The sequence below is a fragment of the Acomys russatus genome, chromosome 6, assembly GCF_903995435.1.
Source record: "Acomys russatus chromosome 6, mAcoRus1.1, whole genome shotgun sequence".
Taxonomy (NCBI): Eukaryota; Metazoa; Chordata; class Mammalia; order Rodentia; family Muridae; genus Acomys; species Acomys russatus.
Genome location: NC_067142.1, coordinates 25,861,279 through 25,884,454, shown reverse-complemented (window position 1 = coordinate 25,884,454; position 23,176 = coordinate 25,861,279). Strand labels below are relative to the sequence as shown.

General features: G+C 43.4%; 1 protein-coding gene across 8 annotated transcripts in view; it reads left to right on the top strand.

The window, feature by feature from the left end:
• The window catches only part of Nckap5 (NCK associated protein 5), a 958,567-nt gene that overhangs the window by 446,680 nt on the left and 488,711 nt on the right, over positions 1 to 23,176 (top strand). For all 8 annotated transcript variants that reach the window (XM_051147290.1, XM_051147282.1, XM_051147283.1 and 5 more), the window contains one exon: positions 18,741 to 18,874. In XM_051147290.1, coding sequence (XP_051003247.1) covers positions 18,741 to 18,874 — 134 coding nt within the window. The remainder of the gene's footprint in view (positions 1 to 18,740; positions 18,875 to 23,176) is intronic.

The window sequence follows — 23,176 nt, the reverse complement described above, 5'->3', positions numbered from 1 at the left end:
GTGGAGCAGTACTTGCGTCTCTGGCGAGCTCACTCTCATTGGGAGATACATCTTCTCTTTAGCTGAACTGCACGTAAGTCCTTTACATGGTGTAGTGCTAACACTGCTCCCACCTCTTGGTGTTCCATGAAGAATTAGCTGATGCTGTGTTTCTTGAGGTGGGCAGTTGGGAAGGCAAGTGTGGAGACACTTTATTGGGTGGAAAGTATTTGGCTGTTGGATTCAGTTTGTAAATGATGTGTTTTATTGTTTAGATAGGTATGTCTGTGTGCACATATAAAAAAAGTATGTGCAGGTACCTACAGAGGCCAGAAGAGGGCATCAGATCCCTTGGAGCAGGAGATACTGGCAGTTGTGAGCCACCTGATGGAGGTGCTAGGAACTAAACTTGGGGCCTCTCTGCAAGAGCAACAGGTGTTCTTAACCACTAGATAACTCTCTAGTCCCTCCTAATTTTTTTAATGAGAAAACTGACTTAATATGCATCTTCTATTTAGTACCAATGACTGCTCCATGCTTAACACAAGGTCTTTGTTTCTCCTCTATGTGTTGTCAGTTTTTATACATCACCTTTGTGTCTCACAGAGAAGACCAAATGGTAAAGTAGTACTAATGCTTTACGCCCTAATGGTGCTAAATTACACGGGGGGGTGGGGGGGGGGGGGGGGGCAGGGAGAGGCACCTGGTGATGTCTGCATCTGTTGAGTCATATTCTTGGACAGAAGTATGGAAGTCTTTTAAAAAACAGATTAAAATGCTCCAAATAGAGGTTTGATAACCATGAAAGTAACAGATATAAGATTTCTATAACAACACACTAAAATAAACGACATCTTACTCCTTTAAAATTCTCTTACCCTTATTCAGATGAGAGTTTTTTCTTATGCATGGTGGGGAGCACAGAAGTTCTCTGTCTTGACAGACCTTTTCTTGAGAGTTTTAAAATTTATATATATTTAACTTATATATAATTTATTACATATAAATAATATTATTAAAAATTACATCTATATTTATAGTGTATGTGCACATAGCACAGTGCACATGTAGAGATCAGATGACAACCCTCCTTAGGTGTTCACTCTTTACATCTACCACACAAATTCATATTAGTCATGATCACTGGTAACACGGTCCCCCCTCCCCGCTGTAAATATCAGACCAGTCAATTTCCAGCATGGTTGGGGAGGAGCTCACACTACCCTGTCCCTAGCTGTGCAACTAGAAACTATTGCTAGCCTTTTAGGAGAGTCACTTTCTTTAGGGCTATGGCTATGACCAGTGGCTTGCCCCACACCCATGCATATATTGGTAGCATTGCCTGGACTCAGTGGTTTGATGGGAGGAGGAGGAAGAGCAATAGGAGAGGAGGATGGTGGAGACAGTTTTGGGAGAGGGATGTGGGGGGATCTAGAGGAGTTAGAAATGGAGAAGAGAGGGCATATATGGCTTAATCGTGTTGTAAACATGTATGGAATTACCAAAAATAATTTTAAAATAACCTATTTAAAGACAAGTTTTTTTGCCAAGGGCCTCCCAGAAGCACACAGAAGACAAAAATTCTAACCCTTGGGTTTAAAAAAGACAAGCAGGTGTTGAAAATCACAAAACACACATCACTGCAGAAAACGGCAAGCTCAAGAAATGCCCTGGACTACGTCTTTTGGGATTGAAGGGGACTGTAGCAGATCCGATTCTAGCAGGACGCAGAAGGGCCTTTGGACATGGGGCGAACAAAGCAGGTTTCCCGGGTAAGGGTTGGGATTTGAAAACATGAAAGTAAGGAGAGGCCAAGAACGCAGGGCCTGCGCACCTCACAGAGGTCCCTTCTGGGCAGCCCCTTCAAGGCCAGAGGGCCTTCTGTCCTGGAGAGCTGCTCTTCTTCATCCCTCTCTGGAGACTGAGGTCAGCCTAGGGTGGTGGCTCAGCAGCAACTGTGCCCAGGAAGCACTCACCAGGAGGAAGTGAAGGCAGGCAAGCAGCACCTCCTTCTCCTCAGATCTCCATACACCTCACTTGTAACTAGCAGGCCCCGCCCATTTTGGAGGAGGGGCATCCTCCTACCTCAGGCAGTCTTTCCCTGAAGAATGTTCAGTAGTTGATTCCAGAAGCTATCACATTGGCAGTCAAGATGAACCTCCACAATGTCTTAATAGATAATAATGGGGAAAAAAACCCTTACATTTTATTTCGTTTCGTGTGTGCCGGTGTGGCTTTCTAGCATGGGGAGGCTCTAGGGCAGCCGGTGGGTGTCACGCGACCCGAAAACTCTTCTCCAGGCAGTTTATTCAGGAACCTTTTCAGCAAGCTTTTTCTCCTGCACCCCAGCGCCCCTCTTCTATCCTCTGCCTCACCCAATCAGCAGCTCTTATGTCGGTAGCTCCAATTGGTTCCCAACAAGGCGGGGTGCATACATCAGAGCAAAGCACAGCCCACAACCCAAATAAGGACTTCTTTACCAGCCAGGAGCAGAATTGCAAGGCCTGGCAGGTTGCCAGGAGCTTCAGCTTCCCACAGGTGGGCAGTGGCTCTCCCTCTGTACCAGGAGGTTTTGGTCCTGAGGCTTAGTGGCTGGTGCCTTTGCCTGCTGAGCCATCTAGCCAGCCCTCTGCAAGAAGCTTACTTCTTGCTCTACCAGATGTGGATGACACAGAGAGACTCTATACAAAGAGGAGTGTTCCCTCCAGGACGTGCAATCTGCAATCATCAGTGTCTCCTCCCTCCCCGCCCCCCACCCCAGTTGAACTTCCCAGACTTCTATCTGGTGAAAATAAATTCCTATTAGATAACGTCATCCAGTCTCTGGTATTTTTGTTTCAGCTGTCTCTGATGTCACAGTCAGGCTGTGAAGCCCCCCTCTGAGTTAAAGCAGACCAGGTTAATGCACTCACTGTGGCTCTCAAATGCTGTTTTCACTTGAAGAAAAGTGAAACGAATGTAAAGATTAGGCATTAAGCCTGGTGGATGCATAGGCTGAACTGAGGTGATGCTGACAACATTTAATTAAACAACAAACTCTTTGAAGGCACTAATGGAAGAGTTTTTACAGGGTGCCTGTTACGATTTCATAAGCACCCAGTGTGAAGCTGGCACTATATTGGCTTTTGGATGCTTTATCCACCAATAAAAGCAGATATGATGCTGCCGAACTGGTCTCCACGTTGCCCATAACCCTTTCCACCATGGGTTTCGCTAGTAACTGAGGCTTTTCTGCAGACTCCAGAACACCACTTTCAGAAGCAAGTCCTATCACCCTGATAGCATTTTCTGGTTTTATTTGATCTTGAAAAACATTTCATTATGTTTAATTTAGGGAAATGAGATTTCCTTAATTACTATCAGTAGCAGCTATTAGAGGCTCAATTACACCAGCAAATTCATTTTTAAAAGCTTTATGGTTTTCAGATAAAAAATTTCAAGATCTAACTGCACCCATTAAAACTTCCTGTCCCTCCCTCTGGTGCCTATGCGTCTGTGAGGGAAGATCAGCACCCCAGTGCAAAGCAAATAATGCCAGTAAGGGAAGATTAGCCTAAGTGGGGCGTAGGAGCGCTCATTTGAATAAGTCAGATATTTCATTAAATAAAATTGGATTAATAGACATGATTGTGGATTTTCGTTCTTTGGGGTTTCCCATATACACACACACTGTGGAAGGGCAGGCTGTCCCTGCCTAGAATGAGGGTCTTGCCCATTCCTATGTGGGCAAAGCCTTGGGGTGTGTAATCACTGGAGTTCTATATGGCCACCTAAGGCCATTTCTCTAGAAGAGATTATAAAGAGCATCCCAGTGCCCTGTGATTTATTGATCTTTTAAATTCTATCAGTGGATTCACAGGTGATTCTAATTTTATATATTCTAGAATAGTTTTCTCACATAGTTATACACACCGTGGCACCCATCCTGAAAGGTCATGATCAGTGAGCTGTTCTTTCTCTTATATGTCATGAAGAGATGAACAGGCTTGCAGACGGAGGGTTAGGAGTCTGCATGCAGGTGCCCACCACAGGCTCTCAGCCTTCTCGCTCACAGGCTGAGTGCTTTTGTTTGCAGCCCTTAGAATGCTGTGAGCATATGAGCGTAAACACTTAGTGAGTGATGTTTGACCGCTGCTTGGTTGTCTACGTGGTGGCAGTTTTGAGCTGTGCCATAAAAGCTATCTTGGAACAAGAAAACATCCTTTCAGAAACTTTTGGGCTGGAGCACTGAGTTGCCTCACTGTAATGCAAATCCATCTTCTCTGAGGGGAGCTCAGCTGCTCCTAATAAAAACTGCACATGCCTTACTTGCTGTTCCTCATGGGTAAACCATAAAGGTTCAAACAGTTCAAAATTGTCATTCCCAGAGTCCTTTCTTGATAGTACACATGCAGCTGAGGGCATCCTATCACTGACTTAAGGTCTATACGTGGTAATGCATCTTGTTTTTGTTTCTTTGTTGTGTTTGGATGAGTTTGATGTAATTCTCAAATTTAATTTAGCTGTAACCACTGAACACCTGCCAATGGAGGGCAGGACTGTGCACTTTAGGCGCTTGGTGTTTGAATCAACTGGCCTTGGAAAGAGAGAAAGATACAAGGTGTGTGAGCATTGCACACCTGCATGGAGCCCTCTTTCCAGTTGCATTAAGAGGCTGAATTGTGTTTGAACAAATGGGAAGGCAAATGCTTTATTTACGTATTTGTGTATTTATGTATGTACCTACAGAGCCATCTTGCTGGCTCACAACAAGTGTTTTGAAGGGCCAGAGAACTTACCTTTCAGAGTGTATGAGATTCCCGGGTCATAGTACGCTCATCTGGGATGACCTCAAAGTCTGGCAGGTTAATTCTGAAAGCAGGTGCTTGCCATTTGAGAAGCAGGTATGGAACAGTGATTTTATGGAACAAAGTCATTATTGTTTCTATTTTGTACCGGCTCCTCTCCTTCATTCTGTATAGCTGTTGCTTTTAATGACTTTATCACAGGAGAGTGTGTACAATCCAGAGCGCAAGCATGAGCCATGTGGCTCCCACGCTTTGAGACATAATGAAGGAGCCAGGCATGTTAATTGTTCATCCTCAGGAGCTTGTGACTTACTAGCTGTCAGGTTTAATAAAGTCTTGCTACAGTGGAGTGATCCAGCTGTAATGACCATGTAAATATTATAATGAGCAGCGGCACCGGCGTGATCTTTTCTAATACTCATAGAGAGTAGTTTTTCATGCTGTCCACTCTCAGGAAAGCTGCAATCAGCCATGGAGTTGTTTGTCAATGCCTGGGTGTATTTTTGTAAGCAAGTATTGATTACCGGGCGAAAAACATTTAGTTTTAACAGCAATCAATGAATAGCAGACAAAAGGACATCTGAAGTTTTGAAGTCTTTAGAAATATGAGCCAAACACAGGATCTGGGGAATTACTGGTGAATGGCAGAACCCAGGAGGTACACACATTCCAGACTGTTCACTCACTCCTCTCTCCAGACATGATGAGAAGACTGGATGACTGACTAGGCACAGGGATTGGCCTAACTTAATACACAGTAAATAAAATTATAATATGCTCAACTAAAGGGTATACATCCTTAGATATGTTCCTCTTCTTATAAGTTTTATTTAATTTTTAATTACTTGTATGCAGGTTTGTGTAAGGGTTGTAAATATGTACACAAGCTAGCTGTCCATGCCTGTGTGTGTGTGTGTGTGTGTGTGTGTGTGAATGTGCACATGTGTGTGTGCTTGTACCTTTGTATGGTGGAAAGTGCCAGTATGATGTCACTCCTCAGGTGCCTTCCACCATTTTGTTTAAGATAGGGTCTCTCATTAGTCTGAAACTTTACCATATAAGCCAGGCCAGGGACCTGTGAGTTTCCAGAAGGCTACTTGTCTCTGTATCCATCTCACCACTGCTGGAATTACAAGCACCTACCATCTCCTCTGGCATTTACTCTCTATCTCTGTCTTTGTCTCTGTCTCTGTCTCTACTTCCACTATATCTATATCTAATTTACTTGTGTATGTGCGTATACATGTGTGTGCAAAGACGCATAGCTATGTGAATATGGGCGCAAATGTGCCGTGTGCAGGTTTGTAGGTCAGAGTGCAACATCTGGGAGTCCGTTTTTGCTGTCACTTTAGTGAGGCAAATTTTCCCCTGTTACTTCTGCCCTGGTTCAGTGCACTCTGGGCTCATACACTTCTGACTGATTGCCTTGTGTCCCTGACCTATCACACTGTAGGAGCACTAGGATGGAGACATGTCACTGCATCTAGCTTTTTACTCAGGTTGCCAGTCTTGGACAGCAAGTGCTCTCATCCAGGGGGCAGTTTTACCAGCTCCTTGCCTGACATGTTTAATGTGGCCTCTGCAGAGCTGAATTTAGGTCCACACATTTGCAAGTAGTCACGTTTCTGAGTGAGCCAGTTTCCCAGCCCTGTTTGCTTTTAATGAGTGTCTAAACTTAAATTTTTGTGTCAGCTTTGGGAAAAAAATGATATGGAAAAGCATTGCAGGAGCTGACATCTGTCAGCATGAAATCTTGCAGACTATTATTAGAGACTTTGAGATAAAGAAAATATGCATTTGTCTGACTACATTCATTACCTTTTCACAAGTACAATGATATACTTGATATGGGACATTTAGAAAGTAAGAGAGATACTTAAGTCTTCAAGTTCAAATCTAAGATCATGTGGCTCTCGTGTATTTCGGCTTCTGGCGAGGGTGGGACATTTGGCCGGAGCTCAGTGTAGAAGAGAGCAACACACATCTGGACCTGGGAAGCAGAGAGACAGAGATGGTAGAGGTCCCACAGTTTATTTGAGAGAAGCTGTCAAGGATCTCTAAATATATTTTACTAGATCCCACCTTTCAAAGATCCACAGTACCTTGTAGAGTGCGACCTGCAGACTACGTCTATTACAGGGGAATGGTCAATATCCAAATCAATGGTGACACTCAGAGGAAGAATAAGCAGGCTACCAGGGGAGACCTGATAGGCATGATCTTAAAGTGGGGGATGAGGTCTCCTTCTGTCACAGACCTAGGTAGGGGAGGGGGATAGGATGAAAGAAGGAGGGAGGAGGGACGGGAAGATACAAGTGAGGGGATAACAATTGAGATGTAGTCTGGATAAATTACTTTAAAAAATAAAATTGATAATCAATCTATCACAGTGATTAAGCAGTCATTTGTCTATATGCCATGGCCATTATTCAAAACTAACTAATGGTCAAAGTAGCTAGACATGAAGCAGGCTCTTTGTAAATTGTAGTTGAGTTCAAGTACTGACTAACCGTGCTTGCGAGTGGAATCTGTTGTGCCTCCAAGCGAGGGAAAGTGTCCTTGCTAAGATGTGATTCTGTGTGTTACATGAACCTGGTGCCTCTGTGCAGCGATGTAATCACGGGGATAGATAACAGATTTGTTCCCAGCACACTGACAAGCACAGATATTAGATGCTTTATCCCTCCACCAATGTACAAAGGGAAAATTTCATCTTTGATGGTTGCTATCAAATTTTTCACTCCGGGCAGGGGAGGGGAGGTACCAAGCTGTTTTTGTTTCCCAGTAACCAGAAGGTAGTTACCTCACACCAATGTTTCTGGGGAATGTGTAAGATCTGAATATAACAATAACAAAACAGTGGATTGCTTCCTAGAAATAGAACACATTGCATTAACTCCTCACCAACAGTAAATCTTGACTAGGGCTCCACAAACTATCACCACGTTGCCCCCTTCCCCACCCATGTATGTTTCTTTCTGAGGAAAAATAAAACAACTGAGATGGTGTGTCCTGCTGCAGTTCAGACTTGGCTTCTCTGTTCACGCCTGTCTCCCTGTCTCAGCTTCCCAAATGCAAACACTGCTGTAATTTGATTGTGATATAAACATACACATTCATTCATTCATCCATCCATCCATTCATTCATTCATCTGTGTCCAGTGTGTGGTCAAGGGTATATCTGAGCAGTTGAAACAGAGGCAATAATCTATAAAGCCTCAAGGGTTCAGCATCTAGTACCCGAATGAAAATATGTGCCAACTCCTGCCCTGGGAATGAGTTTACACTTTAATCTCATTGTTATGGTCCTTTTGGAAATTACTGTATTTATTTACCCTGTGTGTGTGTGTGTGTGTGTGTGTGTGTGTGTGTGTGTGTGTGTGTACCACCGTACACATGTGGAAGTCAGAGAACAACAACCTGAAGGAGCTGGTTTCACTTCCACCCTGTGGGTCCCAGGGATTGAACTTAGGCCTATAGGCAAGCATCATGAGCCACTGAGTCATCTGGCAAGGCCACACTGTAATATTCTTGATGATAAAAACATATTCTTAGTACATGGACTAGATATGAGTCTCTGTGTATCAGCTTCTTCCCACGAGTGTATTTAAATGTGACTTTTATTGTTTAGAGATAGGAGCTCCTGTAGTCTAAATGGACTTCCAGCTGGTTTAGGCCAGTCATTAACTTGAAGCCCTAATATCTCCAGCTTTTACCTCTGGAGTGTCTGGGATTTCAGGCATGTGTGCCTCTGCAAGCCAGTTCTAGATGGTTCTGGGGCTCAAACCTAGAGCTTCTGGTAACTAGGCCAGCAATCTACCTACTAAGCTATGTCCCCAGCACTTTAAGGGTCTATATGCTTCCTTGTCTTATACACAGTTGTTGGTAGTAACTATAGTGTGGATTCCTCTATATCAAAAATAAAGACAGAATCTCTGTGCTATCTATAGCAGTTGTTTATTTGTTATCAACTACGTGTAAGTGATGTTCAGTGCTCTGAGCTCTCTGTCATTAACGGGTCCTTTGTAACCATCCCCAACCTCAGAGATAAGGCCTCTGTGGTATGAAGGGTGCCCCTGTTCCTTACCGACAATAAAAAGCACAAATTGGGACCTCTAGCATTGAGCATGTTCAACCTGGTCCTTTGCAATAACTCCTGGAAATCCTAAGCTCTATAAGACATGTTTGTTGAACAATGTATGAATTTTCTCCAACTGCGAAAGGGAAGGAATCATATTGTATAACACACAAAGCCCAGAAAAAAAAACCTTAGATTTTTGCCTTATGATTTTCTGAAAAAGGTAAAATTTCCTAGAGCTATTTTTCAGGATCTTAATATAGTAATAGTGAAAATGTTTGACATTCATCTTTACTGTGCCATATTCAGGCACAGATTTAGTTTTGAGCTCATATTTGTATACATATAGTAATTTATAAGTGGAAGCACAAGGCAAAACATATAAATATCTCTAGCCTAGATGTGATGTAAGAGTCCCCTAGTCCATGGCAACCCCTCTTCTGCAGAGAGTCACTTTTGGAGTGGATCGACCTTTGTGCTTAGCTGGAGAGAGGTGGGATGTGCCTGGTCACCCTACAAGAATAAACATCATTTACAACCTCTTTGTTCTTAACAACCTAAAGCATTTCCCCAACATTTCTGTCTCCCTTTGATTGCAAGTGCTATAGCAAGGGAAAGGACCTAATGTTTCCTTGTGGCAAGAAAAGTCCTGCTGGGTTCAATCAGGTGTGACAGAATGTTCCAGAAGAAACCACTTGTGAATGAGAGAGAGCGAGCTAAGCATTCAGCCAGGAATAGAAACTAGGGAAAAGCTAGGAATTATCAAAGCAGGCCCCTCTCAGCATGTTTCCTAACCCTTGCTTAACATGTTCACAGTAGACCTTTAGACGTCTTGTGTAATTCCTCAGTGAGCATCTGTATCCAGCCACACACCAGGCAGATGTTCTGTGAATGTTGACTCTGGCCCCTGCTGGCATATATTTTATGATTAGTGTTTGTCATGTCTTTATTTGCTTACAACTGCTGTCACTGGGGACTGGTCCTATGACATGACATTATCCTTCGTTTATATGATTGATCAAGGGTCAAACGTACTTGGAAAAGAGCCGTTCAGGGAACTGGGGAGATAGTTCAGGATGTAAAGAGGTTACCCCACAAGCATAAGGACCTTGGTTCAGTCCCAGAACACATATTAAAAACAAAACAAAAATGGCCCCAAATTTAAGCACCAAAGAGGCAGAGGCAGAATGATTCCAAGGGCTTGCTGGCCACCTCACCTTGCCTAATGAGTGAATTCTAGGGTAGTGAGAGACCTAGGTTCAAAAGACACGGGAGAGCAAGATCATGGAAGACATCCAAATCTGACTTTTGACTTCTGCAGGCATATGTCTATGCATGTATATAATGGTTACTTCAGTGTTCTTGTAAAAGAACACATTTCTCTTTTTGATTGATGAGCTATGTTTACTCAGCTCATATATTAGTTTTTAATGATTTCTTAAATTAAAAAATGATATTTTTATAAAGTTACCTCCCTGATTAGCACCGAGTAAGCTTTCAGTATATACCATCTTTACCCTCTCCTAAGGCTGATGACTCTGTGAAACAGAACCCTGCAGCATTGAACCATAGCCTGCGCACACTTCCATGACGATCTTTTACCTGATCTAGCTGACCTTTTCATGATGAAATGTGAACGTTTGCATTTCCTAATAAGCGTGAGGCCAACTGCTGGAAATCATGTTTTAAAAATTGTGAAATTTCTCCTATAATTTGTCTCATCTATAACACTAGAAGCTGGTCCTGTACACACCAGGCCAGTTGTTCTCAAAGCTTTGTTTGGAGAAACAGCTCCATGTAAAGAAAAATCTCCGCAAGGCAATGGGAAGTGTGAAGGCCATCTGGAATGTTCTCCAGATGAATAAAAAGCATTTGTGGAAAATTAATATTAATTGCCAGGATCCTGCAAGCCACTTTGTGGCAGACTTAAATGCTTCAGCAGCAACTTGTACAGTCAGATGTTGACATTATAATTATTCTCTTATTTTAGAAGAGTGAATAATTATCATAGCAAACACTCTAATTTCCCATACACATAATTACACCCATTCACCGAGGAAAGACAGGAATATAAAGATTCCTAGTCTAAATAGGTTTTTCCTCTCTCTCACTGATCTATAAAACCAAGGGGGCTGAGCAGAATGAACACGAAATGTACAATCTTAATAAGTGCAATTGCAAATGCTCTGGAAGGAAGAGTCCTAGAAGAAATGAAATTTATGACTTAATTAATGAGTGGAAGTGACTGATCAGGTGAGACGAATATCAAGTTGGATATGCATTCTACAGACAGTGGGGAGAACCCTATGGGCAGGGACCAAAAACGACAGAGTAAGCTACATGAGGTTTTTAAAATAGAGAAAATTGTATGTCATCCTTAGCATCAGGATTAAGACTGAAAGTGGTTACTGACTGTCAACCGAAAGAAAAGTGGTGAAATTCAAAGTCAAGAGGATTCTGTCACACTTAGCAAGTATTTCCTGCATAGTTTTGAACCACTCAACAGTGTGCTACCGTGATGGGCAGGTCCTTACCAAGCCCGAGATTTAGTCCTCTTCTTAACCAAACAGCACTTTGGAAGAGATGGGACATAGCTGTATATGGAATACTTAGCAAATGATAAGATGAGGTGTAGTTTTTAAAAAGTGGAGCTGAACATTAAGAGTAGAAGAGAGGATGGCAGAGGTATAAGATTCAGGAAACACTGAAGACAGTGTGGGCAGAAAGAATGTAGAAGTGGGAGGAAGGGATGAAGTCCTGTGGAAGGGTATTATTCTGGGCAGGACATGGTCCTTACCCTTTAACTTATAGCAGCCATGATTACCTGCAGAAACCCTACACAAATGTAGTCCGTCAATATTTGTCATGGAGAAAGCAAGGGCTCTCAAAGCTCCACCCTTCCAATTGAAGACCCATAGACCTGAAGACCTGTGAATGGTGATCAGAGAAAGAGAGATATTTTCTTCTGTGGTGTAGCTTCTGGTACCTTCCCATGGCCTTGTAGATAACCCCTTCCCCATGCTCTCATAGGCAGCTCTAGTGAAATCCAACTGGTTATGAAGGGAGTACAAGGGGGCGGGGCTAGTTGAGAAGAGGAAGAGGATCAATGAGGATGGAAGAACAGACAGAAGGCAAATATGGTTACTAAACGAATGTATGAAAAATCTCATGGTGAAGCCATTATGTATAATTAAAATATGCTAAGAAAAAGAAAAGCGTCTCAGCAGGTAGGATGCAGTGTACACTAGATGGACATGCTGTGAGAGAGACATTAAGATAGAGAGAACAGGACAGGTGTGACCCTTCATGGGAGATATACCTGAGGTTCAAGACTGGAAGATGGAGGAAAAGAACCTCTAAATCCTGTGTAATATGGTACAAAGAGAAATAGGCGATTTTCAAGTTTGACACAGAACTAAATCAGCTACAGAATACACTCGCCATTGATCCTTGGGGGCATAGGCAAGAAAGGAACAGAGCAAAGGAGATGAAAGACACAAAAGTAAACCCAAGCCCACTCTAAATATGTTTTACAGTATAGCTCTATAGGCCCAGGTTGCGGAGAGACTGAACAACCACCCTGTTGTGTACAGAATATACAGTCTCTAAAGAAAAGGAAGGGGAATTTAGGAACTCAGTCAAGTATGAAGACACTTAATAAAACTGATTTTCATGAATTCCCGAGGGGAGAGAATAATTAATAGCTACTGTTAATTGTGATCAATTAACATGACATCAGAGAAAGATCTGTGACTAAAGTAGAAGACTGTATCACTGAGTTTACAAAAGAGCCCATTGGCCGAGTAAATGAAGCATTTGCACAATTAAGATGAGATGTGAGCCTTTGGACCAAATAAACTCAATTAAAAAACTGGTCTGTGAAAACAGTGTGTCTGAGTTAGGTAGCTGGCTATAGACATCAGGCTTACCACCCAGTTTATTTGTCAACCAAAGTCTTGACTGCCTCAGCCAGCTCCATCACCACTACCACCACCACCACCATCACCATCACCACCACCATCACCATCACCACCACCATCAGATATTAAATTGCTTATGAGGAAATGGTTTTCTGGAAGCTTGTTGAAATCAGAAAGATGGTGAAGCAGAAATCTCCACAGCATAGACACGAATGACATTGACACAAGCTCCTCTTGCTTTCAAGGATAAATTCCCTTGTGCAAGTATCAATTAGATTTGTGTTTTCTCTTTAAAAACTACGTAGAAATGGGACCTGTGATCCTTCTGGAGTCTGCTTTGTCATGTCACTCCACAGTTACACGATGCTAATATCTACCCTTTAACTACCTTGCTTGCTCTCCATTGGCTAAGACCAAGCATACCTCTCACTCACCAAACCATCTGAAACTAGGACATCAGTCCTTTTCAATCATTACCTTGGGAAACCCATGCCCTGACTGACCTTGACAAACACACACACACACACACCATTTTGTTGACATTGTTCTTCATCTCTTGATAGTCTTGGTGTCATTAGTAAGTATGTTTTTCCTGCTTTATGGCAGGTTGTATGGGTGCATAGAATGTGCGAGTGGGACGGAAGTTTAGCCATTTAGAGTTAGGTCAGTACAGAATTAGTGTTTTTCCCAAGTGCAGGTTCTCTCTCTCTCTCTCTCTCTCTCTCTCTCTCTCTCTCTCTCTCTCTCTCTCTCTCTCTCTCTCTCTCTCTCATTGCTGTTAAAATACTACCTAGCAAGAAAACAACTTTAGGCAGCAAAAGTTTATTTTGGCTCATGCTTCAAGGATACAGTCTGTCATGGTGGGGAGTCATGGTGGCAGGACTGTGAGTTAGCTGGTCACATTCCACCTGTAGTCAGGAAGTAAAGAGCTGAAAGTTCCTACCCGGGATCACTTTCTCCTTTGTATTCTGCCCCGGACATGAGCCCATGGCACGGAGTCATTCACATTCAGGATGGGTTTTCCCACCTGTATTCACCAATCTAGACATTCCTTGTAGACATATCCAGTTCGTCCCCTAGGAGATGCTAGGTCCTCTCAAGTTCATGAGCAGTATGACATCATCCACTGAGGTTGAACAAGATGCCCATGGGAGAACCGAAGTGACAGCATAGATAATTATCCTCGTGTCTTCCCCAGTGCATGATTTAAGATACTTACGGGTTCAAATGTATGCATACATTTCCACATATATTTTTACTCCTCGATTTTCAGTTGTATGATGGTATCAAGACAAAATATTACCATTTTGTTCTTCACCCCAAATCCTAAGGATTTGTAAAAAGAATGATTGACTGTGTGCAATAAAAATGCTTAATATTTCCCCTGGTGTGCTGCAGTCAGCTGTTGTCGTTTCTTGATGTATGCACAAACGTGCGCTTATGTGTGGAGACCAGAGCTTGATGCTGGGTGTCTTCCTCCATCACGGTCCACTCTATTCACCGAGAAAGAGGCTCTCCCTGAACCCAGAGCTTGTGTGTCAGGCTGCTATAACTAGCCATCTTGCTCTGACCTTCACACTTGAAGACAAGCCCCTTACGCGCTGCATCATCTCCTAACCCAGAGATTTCATTTGCTTAAGACAAGTTAGTCATATTATGTGACTCTCCTGTGGCTTCTCCTACAGGACTGCACCTTAGCATAGCGGACATTTTGTGATGTATCCGGTTGCCATCTGTCTTCTTTCCTTCTGCCCACCCCAGCTCTGCTCCCCATCCTCAACTCTCTTATCTAAGTCACCCTTTTGTCCCTCCTCTAACTAAAAAAAAAAAAAAAAACTCACGTGCTCTGTCTTTTTTTGGTTAGAATGAAAGCTTTGTCTCTCTCGGGTGATGTTATCAGCGCTACGGATATACCCTGTACTGTCTTTATCTGAGCATCACAAAATCTGATTCTGATTCTTCTGTTACAGGCAACAGTGCGTGCTTTAAAAAAATCAATGCTGAAGTTCTTTATCTGCATCTCAGCGTCTAGAGTGACCGAATCTTTCATAACTAATGGAGATATTGAATTCAGAGGGCTTTATGGGGAAAAATACATCGCAATTTGTGTGAAAAGCAAAAACGGCGCTGCAATTAGATGCCATAACTATAGATTAATTTAGATCCATTTGACACTGGTTTGATAGAAATTGGTAGAGAGTTGTAAAATTAAAGCTAGCCTTCTTTGGGCAAACATCACTTCAATTTTTACACTGATGTGTTTGGCTTATAGAATTCTCTACCCCCCCCCCCCGCCCTGAGTGTGTGTGTGTGTGTGTATGTGTGTGTGCATACATGTGTGCACGCTCATACACGCATGCACACATGCACACACACATGTGGAGGCAGGACTACAATCTCAGCTGCAGCTCCTTAGGGTCTCTCTGCTTTGGTTTTTGGACAGAGTCTCTCAGTGTCCCTGGCCTGGGATACTGGGATTGGGCTCGGCTGGCTGATCAGTGGCCCTCAGGGATCTACCTGTCTCTGTCTCCCAACCATGTCCAACTTTTATTTTTTTTAATTATCGTCCCTGGGTGATCACACTCAGCTGCTTGTGTTTGCAATACCCCCCTTTCCTGACTGAGCCTTCTCCCCAGCCTGTCTTATGGGCTTCTAAGAAATAAAATAAGCTTGGTTTTACATTTCAGGCAGTGAGAGAGTGAAAGGGTTATCCTGGGCCTGTCATTGGTAGGATGCTTTGGGTGTGTTGGATGTTGATTGGCATTTTGGACACCAGTCAGCAGGTCTATGCCTGTGCGGCAACTCTGAGTTCCCACGTTGTTGTAAGGTTGCCCTCTAAAAATACTATATTGTAGCTCTCTGTTCTGAAAGCTCTGGGGCAAACCTGTGGCCGAAAATCAGTTTATCTGGGGGACAAATGCGTTTATCCTCAGGATCCAGCCGACTCATTGATAAAGTCCTTTGCTACTTCCAGACATCTTTCTCTTACTTTGTTTTAGTTTGAGTGAAAATTTCTGTTTGGAAAGTAGATGCATATTACTGTCAAACCTTGATGTCCCATATATAAGGGTTATGTTTTAGTGAATAACTTCTGCCTTCCTAACTTTAATTTTCTGGAAAATTCTCATGTGTATGTTTCTGTATCTTAAACAGTATCATCAAATTGACCTGGAGATTATTCACGTAGAAAAGAAAGTTGTCCCATATTGGATATTGGACCATTCAATAGAACAGTGAAAAATAATATAATGCGTTTTTGGTTTTTTGTTTTTGGTTTTTTTTTTTTTTTTTTTTGATCTTTAGGTATAGTCTCACCTAACCCAGGATAGCCTCAAACTCCCTAAGTAATCAAGGATGACTTTGAACTTCTGCTTTCCTTTCTTCAACCTCAGATATGGTTGCAGATATGAGTAATGCCACCCAGTTGATGCTGTTCTGGTTGTGGCCCAAGGCTTTGGGCATGCTACCAAGCTGAGCGACAGTCCTAGCCCCTCCTATTTGCGTTTGAAATAAGGAAGGTGACTGTTTTATCTGCAGAACTTGTCCCCTCCTGTCGCATGTGCTTTTGAACTGTTTACTATTTGGCACTTGCACCCGACCCCACCTCTGCCAGATTCTATAAAAAGGGCAACTGTGCTGTTCCTTCTATGCAGTGACTCAGCACATAAAGAATGTTTTTTGTATGAAATGCTGATAAAGAGGTTTGTTTTTCTCCATTATGTTAAAAGCACAACACAAAATTTACCATTTTTAACCATTTCCGCTGAGAATCGGCTGCACTACATTTTCCTTCCACAGTACACTTTCCTTTCATCTCCAAAGCTTCCAGAATGTCGTATTCCAAGATGATAGGATACAGACTTTATTCAGATTTGTCCTGATGTCAATAAAAGTAACTGACTGCTAGACTTCAAAGTGAACAAAGATAGGGCTTAGCAAAAGATCCAGCTCGAGAGTCAACAAGTGGGAACATTTCCAACACCGCTGCGCATTAAGTAATGTTCTAAAAATACAAAGTATATTTGCACAGAAGAGATGATCCTAATCTCAGAGAACTATTGATGGAGCTGCAGATTCATGAAAAAAAAAAAAGTAGAAAAAGGATCTCAAATGCAGTGGAGATAGTGGGTTCTGTTGGAAGTTTGGATTGGAGAGGTTGTGCAAGGGCATGTCTGAAGGCTGAGCCCTTGGGCGTGTCTCAGGAGTCATTATGTAAGTGTTTGAGTGTGTGTCTGTGTTATGTCTGCCCATTTGTGCAGACATATGTGTGCAGAGGGCAGAAGGAGATGTGTGATGCCCTGATCTATTACCCTCTGCCTTATGCCCTTGAGACAGGGTCCCTCACTAGACCTGGAGCTATAATGGTGGCCACTAGACCCCCAGACCTCCTCACTTGTTTTGAAAAATTAAAACTCTTGGCTCTATATTCAATACCATAGTACACAAAATGTTTTCAGTTGATGACTCTTCTGATTTTGTCACCATCCACACTGAGTGCACTGCTTCCCGTTAATACACAGCATAAGATGGCAAAAGTACGTTTGTACTCCTTTCAGAATGTGTGAGAAATTCTGTCTGAATCCAAAGCCTGAATTATTGAACTCAGGTCCTTGACTCCACAGCAAGAGCTAAACAAGTACCCAGACACAGTCCAGTATGGAGAGTTACTGACTGAACTGCCGCCCCACCCCCACCCGCCCTCTGTAACTAAAGCACTGTGCGTCTGTAAGAACGGCAACCCGGTGTACAGCGAGACACTGCCACTTACAGGTAAAGGAGCCTTAGAACTGGTCCAGGCAGAGTCATGTGATGTCGCATGTCAGGAGAGCACATGCAGGCCAAGGTGTTCATGCTGTGGCTTCAGCAGCCAGCTTGCAGGGATGCTGCACAAAGCAACACGAAAGACACAAGCACTTTGGATTCTTTACTAGTTCGATTTTTATTTAATTGTTTTTGTTGTTGTTGAGCACTCATAAACCTTTACCGTTTCCAAACCTTCCATTACCCCTGCACAGGGTCTGTGACTGGCTGTGGGGTTCTAATCCACAACTTCCAAAGCTGTAGTCTAATTAAGTTGAGATTCGTGGCCCTTCTATGCAAACGGTGACACTTCCTTTAAATGATGTCCCAGAGATTGAAGAGATGAAGTCATTTCAAACAGCAGTGATGCTTTAATATCTGAGCACTGTGACTTTGATAGAGTTTGGGGGATGTATTTTCGTACAAAGACAACTTGACTTCTTGGAAATTATTTCAGTAACAGAGTCAAGTCATCCAGGACTCAAACTCTTTCACCTTCTGGCTTCTGTGTTCAGTGATGTGTGTGTGTGTGTGTGTGTGTGTGTGTGTGTGTGTGTGTGTGTGTGTGTGTGTGTGTGTGTGTTTATGCTTGCCCACGGGGGTCCCATGTGATGAGAGAGGGTGGCACTGGGATCTGTTCCCATCACTTATCCACTTTGTTTTTAGCTCCAGGGTCTCTCACTGAACACAGGTTTTGCCTTTACAGCTGGCCAACCAGCTCCTGGGGTCCTCCTACCTCTGCTCCCCAGCACTGGGATTATCAGTGCTCGCTCCCATGACAGCTTCTATGTTGGTGATGAGGATCTGGACTCAGGTCCTCTGCATTCTTGCAAGGCTAACATTTAACCTCCCAAGCCGTTTCCCCAGGCCAGCCTTCCAGTGATCTTGAATACATGTGTAGATCTTTCATCCTTGGTTTCCTGCTCTACCAACAAAATTAGTAACCGAATCTACTGTAGAAAGATGTTACCATCTCATGTGTGTGCGTATGCATGTGCGTGTGTGCGTGCGTGCGTGCATGCGTGCGTGTCTGTCTGTCTGTCTGTCTGTCTGTCTTATGTAGCTAAGTAGCTATGAATGTGAAGCTCAGGTTAGCTCTTAGGAACCAGCCACTCGCCCTGCATCCTAGGTTGGCACAGACACCTTCTGACATCCATGACGTTCTGTGTCTCCTAGCACGAGAAGCTGATACATGACTTGGAAGAGGAGCGACACTTACGGCTACAGAGTGAGGAGCGGCTGCGGGAGGTGACCCTGGAGTCAGAGCGTACCAGGATCCAGATGCGGGGCCTGCAGCAGCGGTTTTCCAGGTACGGTTCTGCCACAGGCACCCTGGTCCTGAGGACTGTCCCCCTCGGCACCAGTCAAACCTTGGGTGGACTTTCTGGGAGGCAAGTGTCGGTTGCCTTCAGAGGGAGCTCCAACGGCTCTGACCTTCTCTTTTGCTCAAACTATTCTCTTTACAGCTTGACCACTCCCCTGCAACTTATTTTGACCTGGCAGTTGAGGTTTGTTAGAACTGCTTGTATTTTCTTTTCTGGTGACTTTCCAAAGTGTAGTTCAGTGGGTTCGCCATGCATTCTGTGGGTATATGCCAGATAGGATAAGGATTTTGATGGTCATCCCAGTACTGTTTAATCATGTGAATCTAATTATTTGGTACATTCTTACTTTTTTTCTGAATAGTCAAAAATAAAGAGTAGTGGGCTTATTTATTTTAGAATGATAAGATTACATGGGTAGGTATTAAAAATATCATCTGCTCTTACAGAGGACCTGAGTGTAGTTTCCAGCACGTGCAGCCAATACCTCACAACTATCTGTAACTCCAGCTTGAGGGAATCCAGCGCCCTCTTTTGGCCTCTGTGGGCACCTGTACTCACATGCATGTACCCCACCCCACACACACACAAATCCGTATGTCTACATGATTAAAAATTAAAGAATTTAAAAGACACGATTATAATTTGAAAGGATGGTTTGGATGAAAGTAGCCCCTTTTCGACTGCATTTCAGCACAGTCAGAAGTTTGGAATTCTAGTCAGTCAATAGAGGGCCGGGCAGTGTCTCAGCTTGCTATGCAAGAACCTGGTCAGTCCTAAAGGAGAAAACACAAGTGTGTGCACTAAAGTCCTGAGTCCAGATTAAGTTCTCTCAAGACAGACAATTCACTTTCCTTAATGAAACAGGGAAACTCTTTTACTCCCCATTTTTATCTGGAGGTCGTGCTAGGCTGTGTCACGCTTGAGAAGTTGTCTTAAAGTGTTAATGTTCGTGAGCATCCTTGGGGACCTGTTTCCATTATGAAGCTCTTTATATCAATAGTTTAGTCTTTCTGTCTCTTGTCTCTGCCTCTCTGTCTCTGTCTCCCTCCCTCCCTCTTCCTCCCTCCCTCCCTCCCTCCCTCTCTTCTTTCCTTCTTTTCTCCCTCCCTCCCTCTCTCTCTCCCTCATCACCTCCCTCCCTGGTGGTGATGATGCCTCAGCACACATGCACTCAGAGGATACCTTTTGGTATTAGTCATTGCTTCCCACCGTGTCTGAGCCAGTGTCTCTTGTTGCTTTTCCCCTCCTGTGTACACCAGGCTAACTGGCCAGCAGGCTTTCTGGATTTCCCTTGTCTATGCCTCCCATTTCCCCATAGGAGAGCTAGGAATGGAGACACATGGGCTTTGCTCTCTGCCTTTATGTGGACCGGGAGGGTTTTGAACTCAGGTTCTCAGACTTTCACAGTGCTTGCTGTACCCACTGAGCCATCTCCCCAGTCTTGCCCAAAGCTGCTTTTGTGTGTATTGCAGAGAGAGACTTCAGCCTTGAGCTCTGTCCCCTCACTGTGGCTAGTACATGCAGTGGCTGCCCATGTCCTTGCTTTGGGGGCCTTAAAGAACATGGTAGGCAAATGAATGACTCATCTGTATTCATTACTGTAATTGAATAATCTGTCAGACTCGTGAAATTACCCAGGTGCTGTAGAAGAGCACCAATAAAAGCTTTAACATTTCCATGGCCCACCCCTCTTATGCCATAACTTATACCCCCTTACCCCCAATTCTCCCCTCCTTTGCGTGAACTGTCACTTTATGTATAGCAGCCAGTAATAACAGCGGCTCTCCAATCCAACTTGAAGCACTGCCGTAGAGTACTTACCATTTTAATGATACAGGAAGGAAGGAGGCAGGGCTCACTCTTTGCACCATCTAATTGAGATGTCTCTATAGTCAAGCTATTGATTTCCATGATGGGCCACATAAGACACAGTAAATTATTTTCATATGATGCTAGGTGATGCTAGGTCATCAGTTGTAAATCAAATGACAATCCCACATAGATTTGGGTTACCAAAGAGCCCGAGCTCTATCCTGGGTTGAAAGAAAAGATAATTATATGTACAATAAATAGTGGTTGGTTTCCCATAGTGCTTTTGTGAGGATATTTGCCACTGTAATCAGATTTCCTATGTAGAGCTTACACGGCCTTAAGGAGGTCAACTGCAATTACAGTCAGAGAACTAATAGAGATAAGCCATGGAGCAGACTTTATCCAAGGGTTACTGTTCCCACTATCCTCTTTCAGGACCTTATCATATCCTCGGGTTTGCTTTTGCTGTCCACTAGGAAGCAATAGGGACCTGGCATAGAAGTGAGTGCAGAAGAAGATAATACACCCTTATTCAGTCTCTCTTTTTATGGGTCACACATACATTAATGAACATTGTGGGGGCTAGAGAGATAGCTTAGTTCTTGCTGTTCTTGCAGAAGAGCCAAGTTCAGTTCCTCAGAAACATGCTAGGAAGCTCACCATTGCCTATGACTACAGTTCCAGGGGGCGAAGAGCCCCTTTCTGGACTTGGCAAACATGCCCACACATGGGCATACATGCATTCAGAAATACATATACATACTTATAAATAAAAATAGATCTTAACAACTTGAAGGGTAGCTTCCATGAATCTCTTGGAATAAAACATAAGAGAGGAGCCACCTGCTTACCTCTGGGCGGTCAGCAGCTCCTCTGCTCTGCTGTCCCTTCCCAGACCATTAAAGACCTTGCTTTAAAACTCCAGTCACTGACAGTGCTAGAAGAAAACACAAACAGCAGCATTCTACAAAATGGACATGTGGGAAAGGACGATCAGAACGAGCCTTCATTGGTGAAGAAGTGAGGAGCCATTTGACAGCTTTGACTCAGCTCTGAGCCTGCCTTTCCTGGATGCCTTGCTCCTTCTGATGGATGTAGAGGGTGGCTTCTTCTTCTTTTCCATAAAAGCATATAATGCTTTATTTTATCTTATCCATCCCAATTACATCCTTTCAAGTTCCAAGGGACCCATCTCCCTCCCTACTTTAGGTCTTTAAAAGAAAACTATTTTTTTTCACTAATACCCTACTGAGTGCAGTTGGTGTTGTCCATGTGTGTATTGGTGTGTGGCCAGGCGCTGGGACACGAGAGACCTACTAGTGGTCATGTCTATAAGGAAAAGTGAGCCTCTTCCTCAGCAGTCATCACTTTCAATAGCTCCACAGATAGGAACAGGGCCTTGAGTACCCCAAACCCTTCCATGCTGAAATTTAGGCTGGCTTGTATTTGTACAGGTCTTGTGTGAACAAACACAGCTGCTTGAGCTGATGTGTGTGGGAGCCACGTCCCATGCAGAAGAAGACATTTCACAACACTCTTCCCTACCCTCTGGCTCCACCATTTTTCTGACTACTTTCCTCAGTATTCTAGAGAGTGGTTTCTTATTGGTATGGAGTTGCTATTTACACACCATCTGCAATTTTTTTCCTGGCTGAGACTTTTCATGAAAATGGGACCCTCTTATTTGCCTTGCTATATAAATATACCAGAAATCTAAAATGACCAAGAAACATCGATTGGAGGATAAATTTTCTTCAGATTACCACAGATGGAAGAAAATATTTTAAACAGTATTTTTCAACATCCCTAGTTAACATAAAACAGGTTATATTTTCCTGTCTGCAGTTTGAATTTTAGTGGTCTTATTTCAGCAAATCAGAGGCAGCAGAAGGCATCTATAGAGAGAACTAGAAAGAAAAGCCATTGCAGCCTGGATGACCACTAATTTGACAAAGCTGGAGCCTTCTGTTCTCCCTTTGCATTTTTATCTCTACCTAAGAAAAGTGACACCATAACACATTACTTCTTAAAGTTCTAAAAATGAAACTACTAAACACTGGGCTGAGGACATGGCTCAGTGGATCAGGTGTCTGTAGAGCAAGCCAGAGGACCTGCGGTCATGCCCAGAACTCATATAAAAAGCCAGCTGTGGTGCTATGTTCTTCTAATCTCAGTGGTGGAGAGGCAGAGATGGGCAGGTCCCTGTGGCCTGCTGGCCAGCCAGCCCAATCAACTTGGTGAACTCCAGGCCAGTGAGAAACCCTGTCTAAAAAAAGTGGGTGGATGGCAGTTGAGGAGTAAATGCCAAGGTGGACATCTGGCTTTTTGCTCTCTTTGTCTCTCTGTATGTGTCTTCCTTCCCCCTGTCTCTTTCTGTCTCTGTCTTTCTCTGTGTCTTACACACAGACACACACACACACAGACACACACACACACACACACACACACACACACACACACACACACACACACATA